The 24,952-nt window shown below is 42.9% G+C and overlaps 1 protein-coding gene across 5 annotated transcripts in view; it reads left to right on the top strand.

The window, feature by feature from the left end:
- LOC124123712 (diacylglycerol kinase delta-like) overlaps positions 1–24,952 on the top strand; it is a 195,698-nt gene that overhangs the window by 45,609 nt on the left and 125,137 nt on the right. For all 5 annotated transcript variants that reach the window (XR_006859334.2, XM_046486880.2, XM_046486883.2 and 2 more), the window contains exon 5: positions 12,348–12,428. Coding sequence is in view for 4 of the 5 variants with exons in the window: in XM_046486880.2 (XP_046342836.1) it covers positions 12,348–12,428 (81 nt within the window). In the remaining variant the exon portion in view is untranslated. The remainder of the gene's footprint in view (positions 1–12,347; positions 12,429–24,952) is intronic.

Below are 24,952 nucleotides of genomic sequence, written 5' to 3'. Positions count from 1 at the left end.
AGATAGTTCTGGAAATTGGACGTGTAGATAGTTCTGGTAATTGGACGTGTAGATAGTTTTCGTATTCGGACGTGTAGATAGTTCTGGAAATTGGACGTGTAGATAGTTCTGGTAATCGGACGTGTAGATAGTTTTCGTAATCGGACGTGTAGGTAGTTCTGGTAATCAGACGTGTAGATAGTTCTGGTAAAACATGTAGGACCAGAGTACTTCTGTTGTCTGCCTCAGATTCTGTGAATGGAATCTAAGTCAGGTTACAGACCCATATAGTTGACCATGTTTTATCACAGAAGAACATGCTCACATCGATGTTGATGTGTGTGAACAATTCATTACCTATTTAGCTGTTGGAATTTGGCTGTTACAGTGCGTGCTGTTGCTGTGCTATTTTCGATATTAGTCCGTAGTCTAATACTACTAGATGAAGAAATTGGTTTGATGTTGAATTCTATTCTGAAACTGTTGATGGAAGATCTCACAGTGTTTTCACATAAAGATATCTGTTTAATCCTGAATATCAGGGCAGACAAAACAACTGCATATCATATCTTACAGCGTAACATGTCAGTTGGCTGTATTTCAAGAAGATTTTGTCATTTTCACTTTTTGGCTGTCTGAGAATTTTGTATTTTGTGAGACACATACTTGCCATGTTTGTTTGAACTCTGTGTGTTATGCCAGTGACTCAGCTTACCTGATTGAAATTATACAAGTTACATGGATGGTGGTCAATACTACACACAAATTCTTGCCAGAATGCTGAGAATTTTTTATGATGTTTTTGAAAATTTACATAATGCTGACATTTCTTATATGTTTTTACTCTTAAATGATTGGATGAAAAGGTCAGACATGTCAGCTCTTAAGTAATAATTCCAATACATTCAGTGCACAATAGAGTTCACCATTGTCAGAGATAGCTGGTAGATCGCCAAGGAAACATGCTTGTTGAAGTTGACCTTTAAGAATTGTCGGAGTGTGTGTTTGAGCAACGCTAATCCCCCGATCGAGCTGTATGACTTGAAATTCCATTAATAAGGGAATAGCTACCTTTGGGTCACAATTACTGTTTAGTGGCGCCGCGCCTTACTCCTCACCGTTTCCATGACGTCACGGTGCTCAGTGAGAGGCAGCATTCACAGGCTTTCCAATTTCCTCTTGTTATGGGGAATGACGGTTCCCCTGCTGCTGCTGCAGAGACAGGCCGATGGAGTGGCCGTCGTGACTGACACAGTGTCTTGAAGATGTGGAGGCCGTGTGCTCCCTCGACTAGTTGCTTCCTGGCACGAAGGATCAATAAGGGCCCTTGAAAAGAAAAATTAAAAAACGTAATTAGGCGGAGAGGGGTAATGACTCCGCAGGTTGCTGCCGGAAGCTGGAGCTTGGATGTGGCGTTTGACCTTTCCAATTCAATTCTGAGATTCGTGTCACAATCAGGTGTAAGGGATTGGTATCGTGGCCCGATTGTTGGACTTTTATTATGATGTGATCAAAGACATAGTGATGGAATCTTATTCTAGTTTCTCTATGTATTAGTATATGATTTAAAAATAATGCTAACTTCTTGGAAGGTTTTTCATTTGGTACCTTGTGTACAAGAAATGAATGTGTTGGTTAATAATTTTTTGTCGTGTTGTTTATTGTGGTGTGGAAGGATTTGATGTAGGGACTGCTCTGGGGGAAATATTGAATAATTTTGTATGGTAGTTTATGTTTTGATGAAGTTTACTGCAAATATCTTTGACAGGAATGTAACAGACCTGCTTAGAGACTGATATTTAGCCCTAAGTCGGAAGCAGTTGTCAGGAAAAATTCCCAAACTGGATACAAATTTTGCTAAGTTATGTTGATATTGTAACAAGTGATGTCCTGGTTTTTGTAGAGGTAACAAACATTCAGATGACAACAGGTCCAATAAACAAGAAGAGGCTGTCATGTTTACTTTTACGTTTCTGTATTGAATGAAATACCAAAATACCCCTGAATTGAAAAAAATATGGACTTTTAACATGTTTAAGCAAGTCACAATTGTAAACAGAATTATGTTTTTTCAACAATTTTGTCTGCCAAGGGTACTTAGTTTGGAATCCTGGATAAATCCCTACTAGTAAATGAGAATGGTTTGGTGACATTTTAGCAATATTCCAGCAATATCACATCAATATCACGGCAATACACCAACAATACTCCATATTATTAATCTGTGATGTGGTTTCTCACTGGGCTTGCATAAAAGGCAACTATGCTTGTCGTAAGAGGCGACTAACGGGATCGGGTGGTCAGGCTTGCTGACTTGGTTGATGCATATCATCACATCCCAATTGTGTAGATCGATGCTCATGATGTCAATCACTGGATTATCTGGTCCAGACTCGATTATTTACAGACTGCCTCCATATAGCTGGAATATTGCTGAGTGCAGCATTAAACAACAAATAAAAAAACAGTGGGCTAGCCACTTCATCACCACTTTATTAGGTAATACATCAGATTGTGTACACCTGTTATAATAGCCAAAGACAATATTGCGTGAAGACGAATAAAAGTCAACAAATGCCACAAAATGCCAACAAACAACATGACCAATAATCAGTCAGATCACCCATCGAAATGAGAGTATCTGACCAAAACTGAAATGTAAAAAAAAAAACCCAACTAATTCACTGTTTCTAAAAAACAACTCAGTAGCCAATACACATCCTGAATGTCATCCCTGTCACACACACTTGTCATCGTGCCCTGCTGTAGAACATGGAGATCAGTACTTCCAGCTCTACTGATCCCTCCCCAAATTATGACTGTGGCCCCTTCATATCGGTCATGTTTGGCTATGTTGGAATCCTGAAGTCTTGCTCCCTGTCTATACCACACACGGACTTGACGATCTGTGAAGTCTAGACAGTATCTTGATTCATCAGTGAAATGTACTGTAGCCGAGTTCTTGTCTGTCCAATTGACGTGATCTCCAGCCCAATCCCAAAGTGTCGGATCAGTGGGATGCGAATGCAAAGACTGGAGACCAGTCTCACAGAGACGATTACACCATTTCCGAGTAGAAATGTGAACATCACTGACGTTCTGCAGGTCATTTCTGAGTGTGGTGGCAGTCATAAAGTGATGACGTCTTGCTGCAATCAGAAAAGAACTTGTAATCCTTCTGTGTAGTCGACTATATCGACCACCTGCACATCACTGGGTATCTAATCCAAACATCGGGTATCTAATCCAAACATCGGGTATCGATTCCATGTCCTTTCGGATCACTCTTTGGCTGACACCAAAGACGTTTGCTACGTGATGTTGTGTTATCTCAGTTTCAAGCATGCCAATGCATCTGCCTAATTCTTCCGTTGTCAATAATGTCTTTGATGCGGAGGGGTATAAGCGCATTCAGTTATTGCAATCAGGGTTAGCAATAAGAACAATTGCCAGGCTGTCATCATGACCCACGCACTTTAGAAGACCCTGACTAAACTCTTCGGGCCCTCATTTAAGTAACTGCAGCTTATTATGATATATACATCAACATGTCAGATCACTGCAGGTCAAAAGGATCCACAAGTTTGAAACTGTGGGTCCAACACAAGATCTACCTGCCATGGGCCTCCAGGCAGGCACTGGTTGCACTGGTTGCAATCCTCAGTAGCAAATGTCATCGTGCTCTCTGATGATGGTGTGCAATGATTCTGTCACGTTACATGAAAAACAGGTTTCAAGCACCTTGTGCACATCATGCCCATGACTGCATGCCTCTGTCCGTTATATCATCAAAACTTGATACTAAGCAAACTTTTAGTAGTACAGTGCGAGCGAGCAGTCACACAGACACATAGACATACATGCACATTGCTGTACAAGTGCAGTAATCTTGAACGTGACATTAAACCCCTTTTTACCTCAACTTGTCTATCATCTGCGAGTCTGATTGGTCAGTTGTGATCCCTGTGGGTGGCATACAAAGTATTCTTTCCCTTAATGTGAGTTTGACGTGTATGTGTGATCCGCTGGCACAATAGGATTGTGCTGACTTAACCCTTCTGAACTGAAATCCTTTCACTTAGGATATACTTTTATTCTTAGCTCACCTCCACCAAACTTTCTATTGATCTCCTGTCATGGCATTTTGACTTTCCTGAACTGTTGTTTTCAACAACTTTTGTAAAAACCATAAGATCTATGACAAAATCACAGACATCAGCTTTTACACATGGCTGCAATAGCAGCCATCTTGAAAATGTCATTTTCAACATTTCCTGATTCATGAAACTCCAAGTTTGTGATCGAAGTAGCATTGCCTAAAAATTTGTTAATTTGGCCATGGGCAGTTATGTCGCATTGTTGTTTGGTAATTTATTTCACTCCTGTTTTTAATCCATCTTAAAAAAATGCACACACAAATTTTGGATACAGCATTTTCAACACCTCCGAAGAAAGTTCATGCTTGAAATGTCTTACAAATGTTCTCCTGTTCAGACATGTAACATTATCTAATTATTATGTAATGTTAACAGTTAACTAGTGTGGCCCGTGAAGATCCGGGGTAGAATAGCTCTTCAGATACCCATGCTTGCCATAAAAGGCGTCTGTGCGTGTCGTAGGCGGCAGCGGATCGGGTGGTCAGGCTCACTGACTTGGTTGATGCATGTCATCGTATCCCAATTGTGTAGATCGATGCTCATGATATCAATCACTGGATTGTCTGGTCCAGACTTGATTATTTACAGACAGCCGTCATATAGCTGGAATACTGCTGAGTGTGGCGTTAAACAACAAACAAAATAAACAAGAGTTAACTGTTGTGTTGACATGTTTATCCAAAAAGTCATATGGCCCTTAAACATTTATTTTTAGTAACAGACTAGATCATTTTAAATTTGATATGGTTGATGTTAGAATATTTGAAATATGTAGGTGAGCTACAGAGCTTTTAGTCTCCATTGACAGAGAGAAACTCCATTAAGTCAAAATGAGAACATTTTACTTTATTTTCTCGACAGCAAGTTTTTGAAATTGTTTTGTCAGAATCTTTTTTATGAAAGATAATTCGTGTTTGATGGAACAGCTCAAATAAAAGCTGTGAACTAAGCACTCAATACAAGAGGTTAACAAGAGGATTTAGTTCTATCTGGAGGGTATTGATGGGGATTGTGTCCAGTATAAGAATCCATCTTCTCTGATGTGTATGGTATTTCGAGATTCCTGTTTCAAAAGAAGCATTACCATAAAAGGCTTCACTGACATAGAAAATGGTAAAAATAGATTCTGTTTGGCTGTGATTTGTTACAACCTAGATGGCATTTATCAGAACAGTGAATAACATCGTCCATGCAACTAGTCTCACGTCTTGAGAAGACATTCTGTTCTCTTGACTGAGGCCAACCGTAATCTCTGGGTGTGGCTGCTCCGAGTTGGTAGGATGACACAGTCAACACGGACAGGAAGGCAACATTTGGGGTCTGTCATCATGTGATTATTGCTCCAGGAGTCTGAGGCCAAGGGGCACTTACTTCAAAACGTCTAGGATACGATGCTCATTACTATTGGGTATTGTACTGGTGTATTATTAGCAGTCCAGTCCGCACTGGTTTACATTCTTTATTCTACACAGAGTTGCAACTGCGTGGAGATTAAACACTGGGCCTGGCTCGATTATTTACATACCGCTGTCATATAGCTGGAATATTGCTGAGTGTGGCGTTAAACATCAAACAAACAAACAAACAAACAAACAATGGGTGAAGTCCATGTCTGGTGTACTAACGTCAGGATATTGCTAGAAGCAGGTAAAACCAACTGATGTAAGTAACTGAGTTTGTGTCAGGGTTGTATATTGGCGGAAACAGGGTTTTACAGGACTCAGAAATGTGTGTCCAAGGACACAGAAATGTGCATCCAGTGCGCAAAACTGTCCACTATGGATGCAGAGAAAACATCCTGTGTCCAGGGGGATGCACGGTGATAGTCATTGTACCGAGTTCTTCATAAGAAATATAAAGGTCCTGGAAACAAAGTAATTGTTGAATATTACTGTGCAGAATACTGGCCCAGTTCATTATTTACAGGACCGTCATATTTCCTGTAAGTACCCCAAGGTAAATGCCTGTATAAGCATGTGCTTGACTTACTATAGGATTCCCCATATGAATAACTGGGTGAAGCCCTTTCCTCTTATATCTTGCTGGAATATTGCTGAAACAGTGCTGGAATATTGCTGAATATTGCTGAAAGAGGTGTAAAAGCCTTCTCACTAATCTGGTGTGTAGAGGGACAGTATTAGGGTGGATGTAGGGGTAGTTATTGGGGGTGGATGAAGGGGTAGTTATTTGGGGTGGATGTAGGGGTAGTTATTGGAGGTGGATGTAGGGGTAGTTATTGGAGGTGGATGTAGGGGTAGTTATTGGGGGTGGATGTAGGGGTAGTTATTGGGGGTGGATGTAGGGGTAGTTATTGGGGGTGGATGTTGGGGTAGTTATTGGGGGCTGATGTAGGGGTAGTTATTGGGGGTGGATGTAGGGGTAGTTATTGGAGGTGGATGTAGGGGTAGTTATTGGGGGTGGATGTAGGGGTAGTTATTGGGGGTGGATGTAGGGGTAGTTATTGGGGGTGGATGTAGGAGTAGTTATTTGGGGTGGATGTAGGGGTAGTTATTGGAGGTGGATGTAGGGGTAGTTATTGGGGGTGGATGTAGGGGTAGTTATTTGGTGTGGATGTAGGGGTAGTTATTGGAGGTGGATGTAGGGGTAGTTATTGGGGGTGGATGTAGGGGTAGTTATTGGAGGTGGATGTAGGGGTAGTTATTGGGGGTGGATGTAGGGGTAGTTATTGGGGGTGGATGTAGGGGTAGTTATTGGGGGTGGATGTAGGAGTAGTTATTTGGGGTGGATGTAGGGGTAGTTATTGGAGGTGGATGTAGGGGTAGTTATTGGGGGTGGATGTAGGGGTAGTGATTATGGATGGATGTAGGGGTAGTGTTTAGGGATGGATGTAGTGGTAGTTATTGGGGGTGGATGTAGGGGTAGTTATTGGGGGGTGGATTTGGGGGTCTATCCTTGTAAGGCTCAGAGCTTTCAGCCACCACTTGTATAATGCCAGGAAGACCATTTTATAATGCCAGACAGACATTATTACGCCAAGTAGACCTTCTTGGAATACCATGTAAATATTGTTGTGCCAGGCAGACCTTGTTATAATGCTTTGTATACTGTGTTGAGTAGGGTATCCTGTTAAACTGTGGCATGGTATTTCAATGGGCAAGCACTGTAGAATCGGCATTAGTCTGGACTCGTACAAGCAGACACATACACACACATATACATGTATGCACTTCGCTATGTAAGTGCAATAATCTTGTACGTGAGACCTCATTTCTCCTCACCTAGACCTTGTTATAATGCCAGGCAGACCTTGTTATAATGCCAGGCAGACCTTGTTATAGTGCCAGGCAGACCTTGTTATAATGCCAGACAGACCTTGTTATAATGCCAGGCAGACCTTGTTATAATGCCATGCAGACTTTGTAATAATGCCAGGCAGACTTTGTAATAATGCCATGTAGACCTTGAACCAGTGCTTATGAAATCAATTTGTTTCCGTTGCACACACTGATCATACTCCCAGACTTATGATTGTGGTAGAACCCAACTTGGTTTGTGGACAGTGGACAGTGTAAACACTGATCATACATTCGTAGCTCCCAGACTTATGATTGTGGTAGAACCCAACTCGGTGTGTGGACAGTGGACAGTGGACAGTGCACACACTGATCATACATTCGTAGCTCCCAGACTTATGATTGTGGTAGAACCAAACTCGGTTTGTGGACAGTGGACAGTGTACACACTGATCATACATTCGTAGCTCCCAGACTTATGATTGTGGTAGAACCCAACTTGGTTTGTGGACAGTGGACAGTGTACACACTGATCATACATTCGTAGCTCCCAGACTTATGATTGTGGTAGAACCCAACTTGGTTTGTGGACAGTGGACAGTGTAAACACTGATCATACATTCGTAGCTCCCAGACTTATGATTGTGGTAGAACCCAACTCGGTGTGTGGACAGTGGACAGTGGACAGTGTACACACTGATCATACATTCGTAGCTCCCAGACTTATGATTGTGGTAGAACCCAACTTGGTTTGTGGACAGTGGACAGTGTACACACTGATCATACATTCGTAGCTCTCAGACTTATGATTGTGGTAGAACCCAACTTGGTTTGTGGACAGTGTAAACACTGATCATACATTCGTAGCTCCCAGACTTATGATTGTGGTAGAACCCAACTCGGTGTGTGGACAGTGGACAGTGCACACACTGATCATACATTCGTAGCTCCCAGACTTATGATTGTGGTAGAACCCAACTCGGTGTGTGGACAGTGGACAGTGGACAGTGCACACACTGATCATACATTCGTAGCTCCCAGACTTATGATTGTGGTAGAACCCAACTCGGTGTGTGGACAGTGGACAGTGGACAGTGCACACACTGATCATACATTCGTAGCTCCCAGACTTATGATTGTGGTAGAACCCAACTTGGTTTGTGGACAGTGGACAGTGGACACACTGATCATAGTGTCGTAGCTCCCAGACTTATGATTGTGGTAGAACCAAACTCGGTGTGTGGACAGTGGACAGTGCACACACTGATCATACATTCGTAGCTCCCAGACTTATGATTGTGGTAGAACCCAACTCGGTGTGTGGACAGTGGACAGTGTACACACTGATCATACATTCGTAGCTCCCAGACTTATGATTGTGGTAGAACCAAACTCGGTGTGTGGACAGTGGACAGTGGACAGTGCACACACTGATCATACATTCGTAGCTCCCAGACTTATGATTGTGGTAGAACCAAACTCGGTGTGTGGACAGTGGACAGTGTACACACTGATCATAGTGTCGTAGCTCCCAGACTTATGATTGTGGTAGAACCAAACTCGGTTTGTGGACAGTGGACAGTGTACACACTGATCATACATTCGTAGCTCCCAGACTTATGATTGTGGTAGAACCCAACTCGGTGTGTGGACAGTGGACAGTGTACACACTGATCATAGTGTCGTAGCTCTCAGACTTATGATTGTGGTAGAACCAAACTCGGTTTGTGGACAGTGGACAGTGTACACACTGATCATACATTCGTAGCTCCCAGACTTATGATTGTGGTAGAACCCAACTCGGTGTGTGGACAGTGGACAGTGGACAGTGCACACACTGATCATACATTCGTAGCTCCCAGACTTATGATTGTGGTAGAACCCAACTCGGTGTGTGGACAGTGGACAGTGGACAGTGCACACACTGATCATACATTCGTAGCTCCCAGACTTATGATTGTGGTAGAACCCAACTCGGTGTGTGGACAGTGGACAGTGCACACACTGATCATACATTCGTAGCTCCCAGACTTATGATTGTGGTAGAACCCAACTCGGTGTGTGGACAGTGGACAGTGCACACACTGATCATTCATTCGTAGCTCCCAGACTTATGATTGTGGTAGAACCAAACTCGGTGTGTGGACAGTGGACAGTGTACACACTGATCATACATTCGTAGCTCCCAGACTTATGATTGTGGTAGAACCCAACTCGGTGTGTGGACAGTGGACAGTGGACACACTGATCATACATTCGTAGCTCCCAGACTTATGATTGTGGTAGAACCCAACTCGGTGTGTGGACAGTGCCCTGTAAATCTGCTCACAACACTGACACTGTGACAGAGCCAAGTTATATTTATACTATCTGTTGGGAAGTACTTCATTTGCGCTAAGTGTGTTTTCAGTGTCTTCTGAATTAAAAAATTTAAATCCAAACATACTGCTTCAACGGTTAATTAAGAATATTTCATGAAAATATTGATTTTAGGTTCATGTAGATTTTGAATGGATGGTATGAGAAGTCTCAACATTTAATTACAACCTAACAATTCATTTCAATAAATACTTTGTCGGTGTCTTGTATGAATACCTCACGTCTCCATTGTACTTGAATGTCCAGCACTGAAGCTCCTATTAATTAACTCTCGGGAGTGCTGGACAAAACCCTCACTGTATCTGCAATTGATTTTTGTCCACCTCAATTCCAATACAAGCACGTAGGCTGCTTTCCATCTCCGATAGGCAATAAGCCCAAGCTGCTGTGTGGGCATAGCTTTGTTAGCATTGGATCTTTGTCAGCTGAACAGGTCCAATTAATTGCCTGGTTTGCACCCAGTGTTAAGTAAGCTGTCCTATGTCTGCTGTTTCCATAACTTGGATGATGAGTTTTTGGTGAGCTGGGTATGAGTTGTGGGTGAGCTAGGTATGAATTGTGGGTGAGGTGGGTATGAGTTGTGGGTGAGCTAGGTATGAGTTGGGGGTGAGCTAGGTATTGAATGTGGGTGAGGTGGGTATAAGTTGTGGGTGAGCTGGGTATGAGTTGTGGGTGAGCTGGGTATGAGTTGTGGGTGAGCTGGGTTGTGGGTAAGTTGGAGGTGAGGTGGGTATGAGTTGTGGGTGAGCTGGGTATGAGTTGTGGGTGAGCTGGGTATGAGTTATAGGTGAGGTTGGTATGAGTTGATGTTGAGGTGGGTATGAGTTGTGGGTGAGCTAGGTATGAGTTGTAGGTGAGCTAGGTATGAATTGTGGGTGAGGTGGGTATAAGTTGTGGGTGAGCTGGATATGAGTTGTGGGTGAGCTTGGTATGAGTTGTGGGTGAGCTTGGTATGAATTGTGGGTGAGGTGGATATGAGTTGTGGATGAGCTGGATATGAGTTGTGGGTGAGCTGGGTATGAGTTGTGGGTGAGTTGGGTATGAGTTGTGGGTGAGGTGGGTATGAGTTGTGGGTGAGCTTGGTATGAGTTGTGGGTGAGCTTGGTATGAGTTGTGGGTGAGCTAGGTATGAGTAGTAGGTGAGTTGGGTATGAGTTGTGGGTGAGGTGGGTATGGGTTGTGGGTGAGGTGGGTATGAGTTGTGGGTGATCTAGGTATGAGTTGTGGGTGAGGTGGGTATGAGTTGTGGGTGAGCTGGGTATGAGTTGTAGGCGAGCTGGGTATGAGTTGTAGGCGAGCTGGGTATGAGTTGGAGGTGAACTGGGTTGTGGGTAAGTTGGAGGTGAGGTGGGTATGAGTAGTAGGTGAGTTGGGTATGAGTTGTGGGTGAGGTGGGTATGGGTTGTGGGTGAGGTGGGTATGAGTTGTGGGTGAGCTTGGTATGAGTTGTGGGTGAGCTGGGTATGAGTTGTAGGCGAGCTGGGTATGAGTTGGAGGTGAACTGGGTTGTGGGTAAGTTGGAGGTGAGGTGGGTATGAGTTGTGGGTGAGGTGGGTATGAGTTGTGGGTGAGCTAGGTATGAGTAGTAGGTGAGTTGGGTATGAGTTGTGGGTGAGGTGGGTATGGGTTGTGGGTGAGGTGGGTATGAGTTGTGGGTGAGCTGGGTATGAGTTGTAGGCGAGCTGGGTATGAGTTGTAGGCGAGCTGGGTATGAGTTGGAGGTGAACTGGGTTGTGGGTAAGTTGGAGGTGAGGTGGGTATGAATTGTGGGTGAGGTGGGTATGAGTTGTGGGTGAGCTTGGTATGAGTTGTGGTTGAGCTTGGTATGAGTTGTGGGTGAGGTGGGTATGAGTTTTGGGTGAAGTGGGTATGAGTTGTCGGTGAGCTGGGTATGAGTTGGAGGTGAGCTTGATATGAGTTGTGGGTGAGCTTGGTATGAGTTGTGGATGAGCTGGGTATGAGTTGTGGGTGAGGGGGTTGTTGGAAAGTTATAGAGGGGGATGTGTGATGTTGGAAGTAGTGAATGTGTTGTGAGTTATTTGTTGGTGGGAGATTGGTTAGGGTGAGTGGGTTGTGGGTGAGTTATGGAGGGGGATGTGTGATGTTGGATGAAGTGAATGTGTTGTGAGTTATTTGTTGGTGGGAAAGTGGTTAGGGTGAGTGGGTTGTGGGAGAGTCGTTAGGGTGAGTCGTTAGGGTGAGTGAGGGAAGATATCTATCTGCTGTGATCTGTTGATTGTGTACCTCACAAAAGATTGTTTTTGAACTCAGTTTTTGATTAGCCTTACCTCAAGGAACAGTTGACAGGAAAACCTATGTACACACAAGTAGCTCCTTATTACCTTGATTGTCTCACCTTAAACTTATCGATCACCTGACGAGGCCTGACATGACTTTGTAAAGTTCCACCTGACGACACACAATATGTCTCCCCTTGTATCAATGTAGAGTGACCTGGTGGGCAGAGTTTCAAGCAAATACTGTATGGATGAAGTATTGATACGTATGGATACATGGTATGGGCACATGGTATGGGCACATTAGGACAACCTCTGTATACTGTACTTGTATGTTTCAGTCTCTGATTTTTGATGAGATCGACCTGACAAACCTCAGTGTGGCCGAATGCAGCACCAAAAACATCAACCACAGCTTCCAGGTTAGTCTGAATTGTATTGTATCTGTGTAATTGGCAGCAGGTGTGTGTGTGTGTGTGTGTGTGTGTGTGTGTGTGTGTGTGTGTGTGTGTATGTGTGTAACAGGCAGCAGGTAAGGATCATACCCCGGCCATCAAGGCCCGGCACTAAGGATCATACCCCAGCATCAAGGCCCGGCACTAATGATCATACCCCGGCATCAAGGCCCAGCACTAAGGATCATACCCCGGCATCAAGGCCCAGCACTAAGGATCATACCCCGGCATCAAGGCCCAGCACTAAGGATCATACCTCGGCATCAAGGCCCAGCACTAAGGATCATACCCCAGCATCTAGGCCCAGCACTAAGGATCATACCCCGGCATCAAGGCCCAGCACTAAGGATCATACCCCGGCATCAAGGCCCAGCACTAAGGATCATACCCCGGCATCAAGGCCCAGCACTAAGGATCATACCCCGGCATCAAGGCCCAGCACTAAGGATCATACCCCGGCATCAAGGCCCAGCACTAAGGATCATACCCCGGCATCTAGGCCCAGCACTAAGGATCATACCCCGGCATCAAGGCCCAGCACTAAGGATCATACCCCGGCATCTAGGCCCGGCACTAAGGATCATACCCCGGCATCTAGGCCTGGCACTAAGGATCATACCCCAGCATCTAGGCCCAGCACTAAGGATCATACCCCGGCATCAAGGCCCAGCACTAAGGATCATACCCTGGTACTAAGGATCATACCCCAGCATCAAGGCCCAGCACTAAGGATCATACCCCGGCATCAAGGCCCAGCACTAAGGATCATACCCCGGCATCTAGGCCCGGCACTAATGATCATACCCCGGCATCTAGGCCCGGCACTAAGGTTCATACCCCGGCATCAAGGCCCAGCACCAAGGATCATACCCCGGCTTCAAGGCCCAGCACTAAGGATCATACCCCGACACTAAGGATCATACCCCGACATCTAGGCCCGGTACTAAGGATCATACCCCGGCATCTAGGCCCGGCACTAAGAATCATACCCCAGGATTAAGGCCCAGTACTAAGGATCATACCCCGGCACTAAGGATCATACCCTGGCATCAAGGCCCAGCACCAAGGATCATACCCCGGCATCAAGGCCCAGCACCAAGGATCATACCCCGGCTTCAAGGCCCAGCACTAAGGATCATACCCCGACACTAAGGATCATACCCCGACATCTAGGCCCGGTACTAAGGATCATACCCCAGCATCTAGGCCCAGCACTAAGGATCATACCCCAGCATCAAGGCCCAGCACTAAGGATCATACCCCGGCATCAAGGCCTGGCACTAAGGATCATACCCCGGCATCAAGGCCCAGCACTAAGGATCATACCCCGGCATCTAGGCCCAGCACTAAGGATCATACCCCGGCATCTAGGCCCGGCTCTAAGGATCATACCCCGGCATCAAGGCCCAGCACTAAGGATCATACCCCAGCATCAAGGCCCAGCACTAAGGATCATACCCCGGCATCAAGGCCCAGCACCAAGGATCATACCCCTGCATCCCAGTCTGGCCTCAGTATCAAGTCTCGGCAAGACTACCCATTTACATAGTTTTACCAAGTTTCTTTGAAGCGCATTCCTGGAAATATTTCAAAGATTTAAGATCATCTCCAACCAGATTCATTTAAAACTTGGTTGAAAACAGATTCCCTGTGCCTGCAGTCGACAACCAATTGGCCAAGTAATGTCATTTATCATTGTGTAGGTGCATGTATACTTTTGAATGGCCAAGTAATGTCATTTATCATTGTGTAGGTGCATGTATACTTTTGAATGGCCAAGTAATGACATTTATCATTGTGTAGGTGCATGTATACTTTTGAATGGCCAAGTAATGACATTTATCATTGTGTAAGTGCATGTATACTTTTGAATGGAAGATGGTGTGTGGGGCCTATGATGATGGATGGTGCACTGGTGTAGACGATATTTGAGAATGACATGAGTGTTTATCTTGTCAGCAGGGCGTGTCTTTATGACCCTTGCATGTGTTTCATCAAATACCACGTTAAATATGGGATGCCGGCGTTATGAGAGAATGCCACATGCGAGTAGGAATTAGTTAATAATTTGATAAGCCGCAAGACTGAATGGACTGATAACCCAGCCCCCTGTGGGAATTCAGCACCTGGGCTTGGTCCATTCATGTTTTATATGTTTTACCCAAATCCAATTTGGTTGTATATTTATTACTATCTGCAGCGAAGATACTAACATATTTAGTCCACTGGACCTTATGATAACATATAGCAAAACCCTTAAAAATGGCAAATTTCTGCTGGTCCTTGTAATACCTTAACCTTTGGGCAATTTGGCAAGGACTACAGGACTAGTGCCAATTTCTACCGCAGCTTGACATTAACACTTTAGTCATTGGTAATTATTTTTTGTATGATGCACTAGACTTGCTTTGAGGTGTTCAGAACATGACGTAGGTTTTCAGTCCTGTCCTTGTTTGATGGACTTGCTTAGACAAATAATGTTGCCGTTTCCTACAGATTCAAGGGATAGTTTTCTGTCACTTTGAAGGTGGTTATTCTTAGATCTGAGTTTGATTTTTACAAAAGAGAGCAAGAAGATTGATTTCTTTTCACAAGTTTCAAATTTCTTTTGTTTTAATTGATGAAGGAGATAAACACGCCATGATTTCAGCGTATTGTTATGGAACAAATAGTGTGGATGGAACTAGAAGGTGAATCTGGATTGCATTGTGACTCTATTTTCATTGTTGGGTTTGGAATCATATGAATAAGATCTTATTTATTGATATTTAAACACCCACTATAATATTGGCATTTGATTATCCTGAGAAGATTCGCATGCTTGATGTCAGAGGCAACTGACGGGATCAGACTCCCTGACTTGGTTGATGCATGTCATTGTATCCCGATTGCAAAAATCAATGTTCATGATTTCAATCACTTGATTATCTGGTCCAGATTTTATTATTTGCAGACTGCAATCATATAGCTGGAATATTGCTGAGTGTGGTATGAACAAAAACAAACAAACAAACAAACAAACAAACAAACCAGTAGATTAAATACTATTTTTATAGACATTATAGAGATGTTTTCTGAAAAGTGTCGGTTTAGGTAACAAAGTTATTTGAGCAAATCTTGCTTCTGATTAGGCCCTTGATTTGTAGACTCTGATGCTCTGTCAATCACAATGCAGCCACGATTTTGGTGAAATGTGATACCTTGACTTACGAAACTGGGCGTTCATGGGGGGGGGCGGGGCAATAATTACTTTTAAGGGTCCTTGCAGGCAATATGAAGGTCCTGTAAAGTAATGATATGGTGTTGTGTACTCTACATCTTGCTAATTACTTTAGAGCCTGGAATGAATCAATGATCATGTGGACAGTGGTCATGATTGATGGATGAAATGACAGACACCCATCTCTGCTCTTGATGCGCTGTAGGTACAATGAATATTATTGTGCGTCCATTGGGAGGCAGTATATTTTCTTTCTGCTTTCTGTCTCTACATTTGTGCGTCGAGTAAAACCCGGTATTTTTTTGGAAATTGAGAATATTTTAGTTACTCCTTTAATATTTCTAAAGACAGGTATTTGGATATTAGAATAAGATTTTACTTTAATCAATACCTACACTTTTCAGCCTTATTGAAATCCCTCTAAGACTGAAAGTGGTGTTTTTTGCATAATGATTCTGTAATCTTGTGTCTAGATGATCAACCCAAATTGTGACACTCTGAACTGCAGTGCCATCACCCAGCACACTTCCACTCACTTATAAAATATCGTCTTCCAACATTCACGGGAAAGTAACCATCCTGCTGTTGTATTGAATATCGATATTTTACCTCCAACCAAATGGTGTCAGTGGACCAAGTTGCCGTAGTGATGAGTTTACCTTCATTCAATCCACAGCAGACGTCACTTTGTAAATGAGAGTAGGTGGTCACAATTGTGGCCGCGATTATTGGGCATAGCGTAACAGAAGCAGTTCAACGTGATTAGATCAGTGGTGTCAGACAGCTGTTTCCAGACCTGGTGTTATTGGGCAGATGCCGGCTTGGACATGCCACCAGGTGGATGGACAGTGGTCTGAAAGGTGAGCTGGTCAAGGGGGCTGACCTCTGTACATCTGACCACAGGTAGGGGGGAAGGGGGCTGACCTCTGTAGATCTGACCACTGGTCAAGGGATCTGACAACTGGTAGGGGGTGGACCTCTGTAGATCTGACCATTGGTAGGAGGGGGGACCTCTGTAGACCTGACCACTGGTAGGAGGGGGGACCTCTGTTGATCTGACCACTGGTCAAGGGGGTGGACCTCTGTAGATCTGACCACTGGTCAAGGGGGTGGACCTCTGTAGATCTGACCACTGGTCAAGGGGGCTGACCTCTGCTGATCTGACCACTGGTCAAGGGGATGACCTCTGCTGATCTGACCACTGGTCAAGGGGCTGACCTCTGCTGATCTGACCACTGGTCAAGGGGCTGACCTCTGCTGATCTGACCACTGGTCAAGGGGCTGACCTCTGTTGATCTGACCACTGGTCAAGGGGCTGACCTCTGCTGATCTGACCACTGGTCAAGGGGGCTGACCTCTGTTGATCTGACCACTGGTCAAGGGGCTGACCTCTGCTGATCTGACCACTGGTCAAGGGGCTGACCTCTGCTGATCTGACCACTGGTCAAGGGGCTGACCTCTGGTCATAGAATAATGACTGTTTTTTGGCATATTAGTCATGAATATGTATGAGTTAAGTTTGGATTGATTTTGTTCAGGTGTTTTTCGCGATTGCTTTGCTGCAATGTTTGAACTGTGAGTGATGTTAAATATTGAATTATAGATTATTTTTTTAGGGTTTTTGGTATTGATTTGAAGTTTGTTCCATGACCTGAAATAGGATTTTTAATTTCTCTTCATGTTTTAGGTTTGCTTTAGTTTGAAAAGTAGGAAGAATGTTTATATACTTTTGTAATTAGTTACTGCTACAGTTTATTGTGTCATACTTGTGTGGGCTATTTTGTGATTGGGTTACTTTTGCTGAGATTTGAAACTCTTGTTGACATGTTTATGTTTACTCTCTGTAAAACCATGAAATATGAAATCACCTCAAGGACAGATAAGATTAATATACTGTTGGACAGATTTGTACGTGGAAATCCCAAGATTTGAAGAAACTAAGGATTAACTTTGTAGTGTGATGCTCTTGGATTTAAAAAAAAAATTCCCAATGTAAACATCATATCCTCAGAAACCCCTTCCCCAATGATTTTGTTTGTTTGTTTGTTTTTCAACGCTGCAGTCAGCAGTATTCGAGCTATATGCCGGCGGTATGTAAATAATCAAGTCTGGACCAGACAATCCAGTGAGTAACATCATAAGCATCGATCCACGCAATTGGGATCGATAACATGCATTAACCAAGTCAGCGTGCCTGACCACCCGATCCCGTTAGTCGCCTCTTACCACAAACATAGTCGCCTTTTACGGCAAGCATGGGTTGCTGAAGACCTATTCTACCCCGGATCTTCACGGGTCCCTTCCCCAATGAAGCAGAAACTTCACATGCTTGTCCCAGTCAGTGGTGACACCTGAGTGTGTTCAAGTGCTTTGAAGCACTTTTTCAGTATGACTCCTATGGCAGCCATACCACATTTGCTTTTGTGTGGTGCACACTTTCAATTTTTATACAGCTGTTTTTTGGAGATGGGGCATAATCCTCGTCTACAATGAGCTTTGATATTATATTCCCAACGCTAAGGTCAGAAATGCCATACTTTGACTCGTCAAAAGTAATATTTGTTGTAGTTGGACTATTACATGTCAGCATATGTTTTTGCGATTGAAATAGCATGACTGTAGGAATCCTCAACTGTGACTTGTCGAAATGTTCCTTACATAATTATATATCCTGCAACAGAAGTCAGCTGTACAAAAGTACTACCCTTATGTTTATTATTATTTTAAATATATGTTGTAAAAGCTACAACTACTAAGAAATCTTATATTGTTCTTGGTAAAATTATACTTTCAAATACTCTTTCTTTTAATTGCATCAATTCTTTTTTACATATATTATTGGGTGTTTATCAACTGAATCACTAGTAGATCTGGGAAAATATATGTGTACAGCTGATTGCTATTTCCGGCTTAGTTTAATCTTTGAGGGGTTGAGGGTGTTGTTGGTGTGTGGGTGTGGGTGTGGGTGTTGGTGTGTGAGTGTGGGTGTGGGTGTGGGTGTGGGTGTGTGGGTGTGGGTGTTGGTGTGTGAGTGTGGGTGTGGGTGTGGGTGTGGGTGTGTGGGTGTGGGTGTTGGTGTGTGAGTGTGGGTGTGGGTGTGGGTGTGTGGGTGTGGATGTGGGTGTGTGAGGGGGTGGGTGGGTGGGTGCGTGTGGTAAGGGTGTGTGGTCGTGGTTGCAAATCAAGACGAGCTACAATGCCTGTTTACTGTTTTGAAATAATTTAGTCTTTGCAAAGAAAAGTAGCCATGAAATATGTTATATATAACAATGTGATAATTATAGTGTGTTGATGAGGTAATTATGTTCACCGGTGAGCCTGTGATTACACCCTTATTATTACATAGAAAGGATAGTCGGTAAGACTGACAATTAGCCACTGTGGAAACGGACAAAGTGATTTGTCAATATGTAGGAGATTATAGAGGTTGAACAGTTCATTTGAGGAGGATTCAAGCCATCTTGATTTTACGCCTCTTTAGATGCTTGCCAGGAAACACTTTTGAAGGAATAAAAATAAACTGAGGTGCTAGACGGTAATTATGTTGTAAGTACAAATGGGTAGAGCGTGGTGTATTCTTTTAGGTGCAGGAAGGAAGACCGTTTAGTCTGGGTGATGGAAAGTCTGTTTAATCCCTTGAGAAGACTTTTCTAATAGGTAACAGATTTCTGCTCACAGGTGGCGGGGCTGTATGACATGGGGATATTCTCTACCACCGCTGTGTTTGTCTGGAGGTGGGGGGGGGGGGGGGGCCACTGGAGGAACTAGTTCTAGAAGTCACACACAGATTATGCTGCACAGGGATGTGTGGGTACACTGAGTCACATCTACAGTCACAGTCAGATGTAGTCACAGTCAGATGTAGTCAGTCAGATGTACAGTCACATCTAGTCACAGTCACATCTACAGTCACATGATCTACAATCACAGTCACATCTAGTCACTGTCAGATCTACAGTCACATGATCTACAATCACAGTCAGATGTAGTCACAGTCAGATGTACAATCACAGTCAGATGTACAATCACAGTCACATCTAGTCACAGTCAGATATACAGTCACATGATCTACAATCACAGTCAGATGTAGTCACAGTCAGATGTACAATCACAGTCGGATCTAGTCACAGTCAGATCTACATTCACATGATCGACAATCTGTCAGATGTACAGTCACAGTCAGATGTACAATCACAGTCACATCTACAGTCACATGATCTACAATCACAGTCAGATCTACAGTCACATGATCTACAATCAGTCAGATGTACAGTCACAGTCAGATGTACAGTCACAGTCAGATCTACATTCACATGATCGACAATCCGTCAGATGTGCAGTCACAGTCAGATGTACAATCACAGTCACATCTACAGTCACATGATCTACAATCACAGTCAGATCTACAGTCACATGATCTACAATCAGTCAGATGTACAGTCACAGTCAGATGTACAGTCACAGTCAGATGTACAGTCACAGTCAGATCTACATTCACATGATCGACAATCCGTCAGATGTACAGTCACAGTCAGATGTACAATCAGTCACATCTACGATCACAGTCAGATCTACAGTCAGATGATCTACAATCACAGTCAGATATACAGTCACATGATCTACAATCAGTCAGATGTACAGTCACAGTCAGATGTACAGTCACAGTCAGATGTACATTCACATGATCGACAATCCGTCAGATGTGCAGTCACAGTCAGATGTACAGTCACAGTCAGATGTACAGTCACAGTCAGATGTACAGTCACAGTCACATCTAGTCACAATCAGATCTACAGTCACATGATCTACAGTCACATGATCTACAATCAGTCAGATGCACAGCCACATGATCTACAATCACAGTCAGATGAACAGTCACAGTCAGATGTACAATCACGGTCAGATGTACAATCACAGTCACATCAATAGTCACATGATGTACAATCAGTCACATCTACAGTCACAGTCAGATGTACAGTCACATGATCTACAATCAGTCAGATCTACAGTTCAAACACTGTCACATCTACTGTCACAGTCAGATGTACAGTCACATGATCTACAATCAGTCAGATCTACAGTTCAAACACTGTCACATCTACTGTCACAGTCAGATGTACAGTCACATTATCTACAATCAGTCAGATCTACAGTTCAAACACTGTCACATCCACAGTCACAGTCACACATATGTACAATAACAGTCACATCTACGGTCACATGACGTACAATCACAATCACATCCACAGTCACTTTCAGATGTACAGTCACAGTCAGATCTTAGTAACAGTCACAGTTAGATATTTGTTTGTTTGTTTTACGCCGCACTCAGCAATATTCCAGCTATATGACGACTGTCTGTAAATTATCGAGCCTGGACCAGATGATCCAGTGATTGATATCATGAGCATCAATCTACACAATTGGGATGTGATGACAGGCATTAACCAAGTCAGCGAGTCTGACCACCCGATCTCGTTAGTTGCCTCTTACAACAAGCAGTGTCGCCTGTTAACGGCAAGCATGTGTTGCTGAAGACCTATTCTACCCCGGATCTTCAGATGTACAATGACAGTCAGATGTACGGTCACATGATGTAGAATCACTGGTCGGATCTACAGTCACTGTACAACATAGTCTCCCTGTCCCATATTGGTAGAGACGTAGACTCCGGTTCAAACACGGTCACATGATGTAGAATCACTGGTCGGATCTACAGTCACTGTACAACATAGTCTCCCAGTCACATATTGGTAGAGACGTAGACTCCGGTTCAAACACGGTCACATGATGTAGAATCACTGGTCAGATCTACAGTCACTGTACAACATAGTCTCCCAGTCACATATTGGTAGAGACGTAGACTCCGGTTCAAACACGGTCACATGATGTAGAATCACTGGTCGGATCTACAGTCACTGTACAACAACGAGACACAGGACAAAGCCAGGTTGATGTAGAGAAGAGAGTGTCTTCTGATATCAAATATAACGTTGAGAGAAATGCCTCCCTTTTGTTAAAATGGTAAATTGGTTATGAGTTGCATTTTGACGTCACAAATGCAACAGTACTATTCTATATCACAGTATTAGTTGCAGTGTTTCTATGCTATAATGTCACGGTTGAAAAGTTGCAACATTACTATGTGTGGATTATTTTTTTTGAGATTTGTTATTTTTTCAGTTATAGCTGCAAAACTAGATATTTTGTAAATCAAAATTATGAGGCTGAATATTTTTTTGAAAAAGACCTTGCAACAGTGTAATTTTTGTGGCAGAAAATTTCTTTTTTTTCAGCAGTCGGAAGCACCAATATATTTTTCAAGAATATTCTGGGACAATTTATATTTTTCGCTAAGACCCCCCTGTTTATCAAATGGTTGGTCCCTAACCTACGAATTCAGCATTTGACTATAATGTTGTGGCACTGTTCGATTTGAACACTTGAACATCAAGCTAACACCTACCCCGTGAAGATCTGGATTAGAACAGGTCTTCAGCAACCCATGCTTGTTGCAAAAGGTGACTATACTTGTCGTAAGAGGTAAGTAATGGGATCAGGTGGTGACTTGGTTGATGCATGTCATCGTATCCCAATTGCATGAATCGATGCTGATGATGTCACTCACTGGATTGTCTGGTCCAGACTCGATTATTTACAGACCAACGTCATGTAGCTGAAAATTGCTGAGTGTGGTGTTAAACAACAAACACAAGCTAACACTTACACCAATCGATTTGAACACTGGGCAATATTTCACAGAAGTGATATCTCCTGGGGGAGCCAGTTTTGAAAAATTAATAACCATATGCCACGTATCATTGAAAGATGCACATATGTCAACTGTAATCATAAACAGAGCAACACCTCTACAGCCGTTATGTCGACTCATCACATGGGATGTAATAGACCTGTTTCACATCATTCATTCAATATTAAGTTTTTCCCATGAATTGGACATTGAGAAAAAAATACCTATTTGTTTTTACCACACATCAAAGAATAAGTATTTGGGTGAATTACTGTAATCCTCATACATCATGAGAACTTGGTGGATTTGGCCTGAAACAATGCTTTGTAGACGATAATGAAATATTCCTGTACGTAAAAATTGCACTTCAGAATCATATGCTTGTTTATTTCAAGCCATCAATCTTAATTGAAGATCCATGCAAAATCAAAGTGCTGGTCCTCCCTTTCATTTTGATGTGCCTCCTTCTCTCAGACCACAATCAACGATTGTAAATAGTTCGCGTAATGGTTCAAGTTTGCTATCAGGCGCAGGTCACTTCAAGTGTGGTTGAAATTAACGATAATGACCCTGTATTGTGAGGTCCGAGGTTGTTTGATGGAGAGATTGAAGATCATCTTCTCAAGATCGCCATCTTCCATCACAGGAAGAATGGTCCGAAAATTGAAAGGCCGCAGCAGCAGACGACAATTTGAGTCACAGTGACTTTCAATCACTCTAAGATTTCATCATTGAATTGTGGGTAATTTTGACTTCCTGACTATTCAGGGCTGAAATAATTGTCTGAATTATGGTTGTAAAATATTGATGACAGCTGTAATTTGTGGCAAGTCGACAAGTTTTAGCCAACAAGTTTTAGACTTTGGAAACTGTTCGAGTACTATGATTGTCAATAGTTGATTCTATATTTGTTGCAGCACAAGTCGATATCCTATAATGATATCAGTCAGTGATGCCATCTTGACATTAGGAGATGCTGTTTTTTAGTGTCGTTTATATATTGACTGTTTCCAGCTTTTGTTCTGTATCTAGGGAGACAAAATCAGGGATGCAGTATAATATTATTTCCTGATTTTCTTTTAGAATGGATGTCAACATGTCTTACAGTAAATGATGGCACTTGAACAGTAATCCATCACTGAACATGCAACACACACACACACACACACGCACACACGCACACACGCACACACACGCACACACACTGCAATAATCTAGGACGTGACTTAAAAACCCCATTTTACCTCACCTTACACTGGTCATATGGGGCTGGACTAGGCAGTCATCCTTGGTTAGTGTTTGTGCTCATAATATCAATCATGGGATTGTCTGCTTGAGACTCTATTCATATAGCTGCAATATTTCCGACCGTGTCATAAAGCAGCAAAACAAAAAACAATCAAAACTGCTCAGTTTGAATCCCAGTGTTTTCCAGTCTGTACATTGCGTAAGACAGGAATTTGTGGATCAGTGACGTTGGTAACTTGTGACTGTTGTCATCTGTGTCCAAACTGCTAAGTAACAGACCTCCCCCATCTAATGGACATTCTGGGATAGACCTTCGTCCCCGCTCTTCCATTAGTGCTAGCAATTTGTCATTTACGATAAAACACTGCCATGGCATCAATGCACGATGTTGTATTTCAATCTGCTTCTCGACTCGAGACGTGCCCGTCTGCCCTGGAAGGGTATTTATGTGCCTGTGGTATTTTCCCTGTTGTTTGATAACGTTCGATTGTTTTAAGTACATGTTTTTTGTCGGAGCTTGTGTAGTGGATTATTGATCATTAGATGTTTCCATTTACGCTGATAAGCTGTTTGGACATCAGGTGTATCAATATGTTGCTGGGGAAGTAGTTTCTTACAAAACTGATGAACTCTTTCTGATGTGACATTTATCCAAATGGACATGTCTTAAAACTTCTTTATTGAGACTTTGTGAAATCCTTTCATGTGTTAATGCTATTTTGCAATGTTTTACTTCTGGAAAATGGATTCGTTTTGTGAACGAAATATCCAGTTTCCTGCCCCAAAGGTGCAGTTTCGCAATAAGCGTATGATTCAAATCATGGTGAAGATATTTGACAGGTTCAATGAAAGAAGTACATGTATTTGATATTGTCTCTGGTGTGTGTGATAAACTGATGGTTATCATACAATGGCTATTGAATAGTTTGTTATTTGTTTGTTTATTTGTTGTTTAATGCCACACTCAGCAATATTCCAGCTGTATGACGGCAGTCTGTTAATAATTGAGTCTGGACCAGACAATCCAGTGATTGATATCATGAGCATTGATCCACATAATTTGGATCGATGACATGCATCAACCAAGTCAGTGAGCCTGACCACCCGATCCCGTTAGTCACCTCTTACGACAAACATAGTCGCCTTTTACTATGGGTATGGGTTGCTGATCTATTCTACCCCGGATTTTCACAGATAGTTTAGATGAAATTGATCTTTTTGCACAATTACAATTTTATTTTACTGTTTGCTTTCTGGTAATTGTGGGATGGC

This window comes from Haliotis rufescens, unplaced genomic scaffold (assembly GCF_023055435.1).
Source record: "Haliotis rufescens isolate VD_foot unplaced genomic scaffold, xgHalRufe1.0.p SCAF_25, whole genome shotgun sequence".
Classification (NCBI taxonomy): Eukaryota; Metazoa; Mollusca; class Gastropoda; order Lepetellida; family Haliotidae; genus Haliotis; species Haliotis rufescens.
Note: the sequence above shows the minus strand (reverse complement) of the source record. Positions and strands in the feature narration are given on the sequence as shown.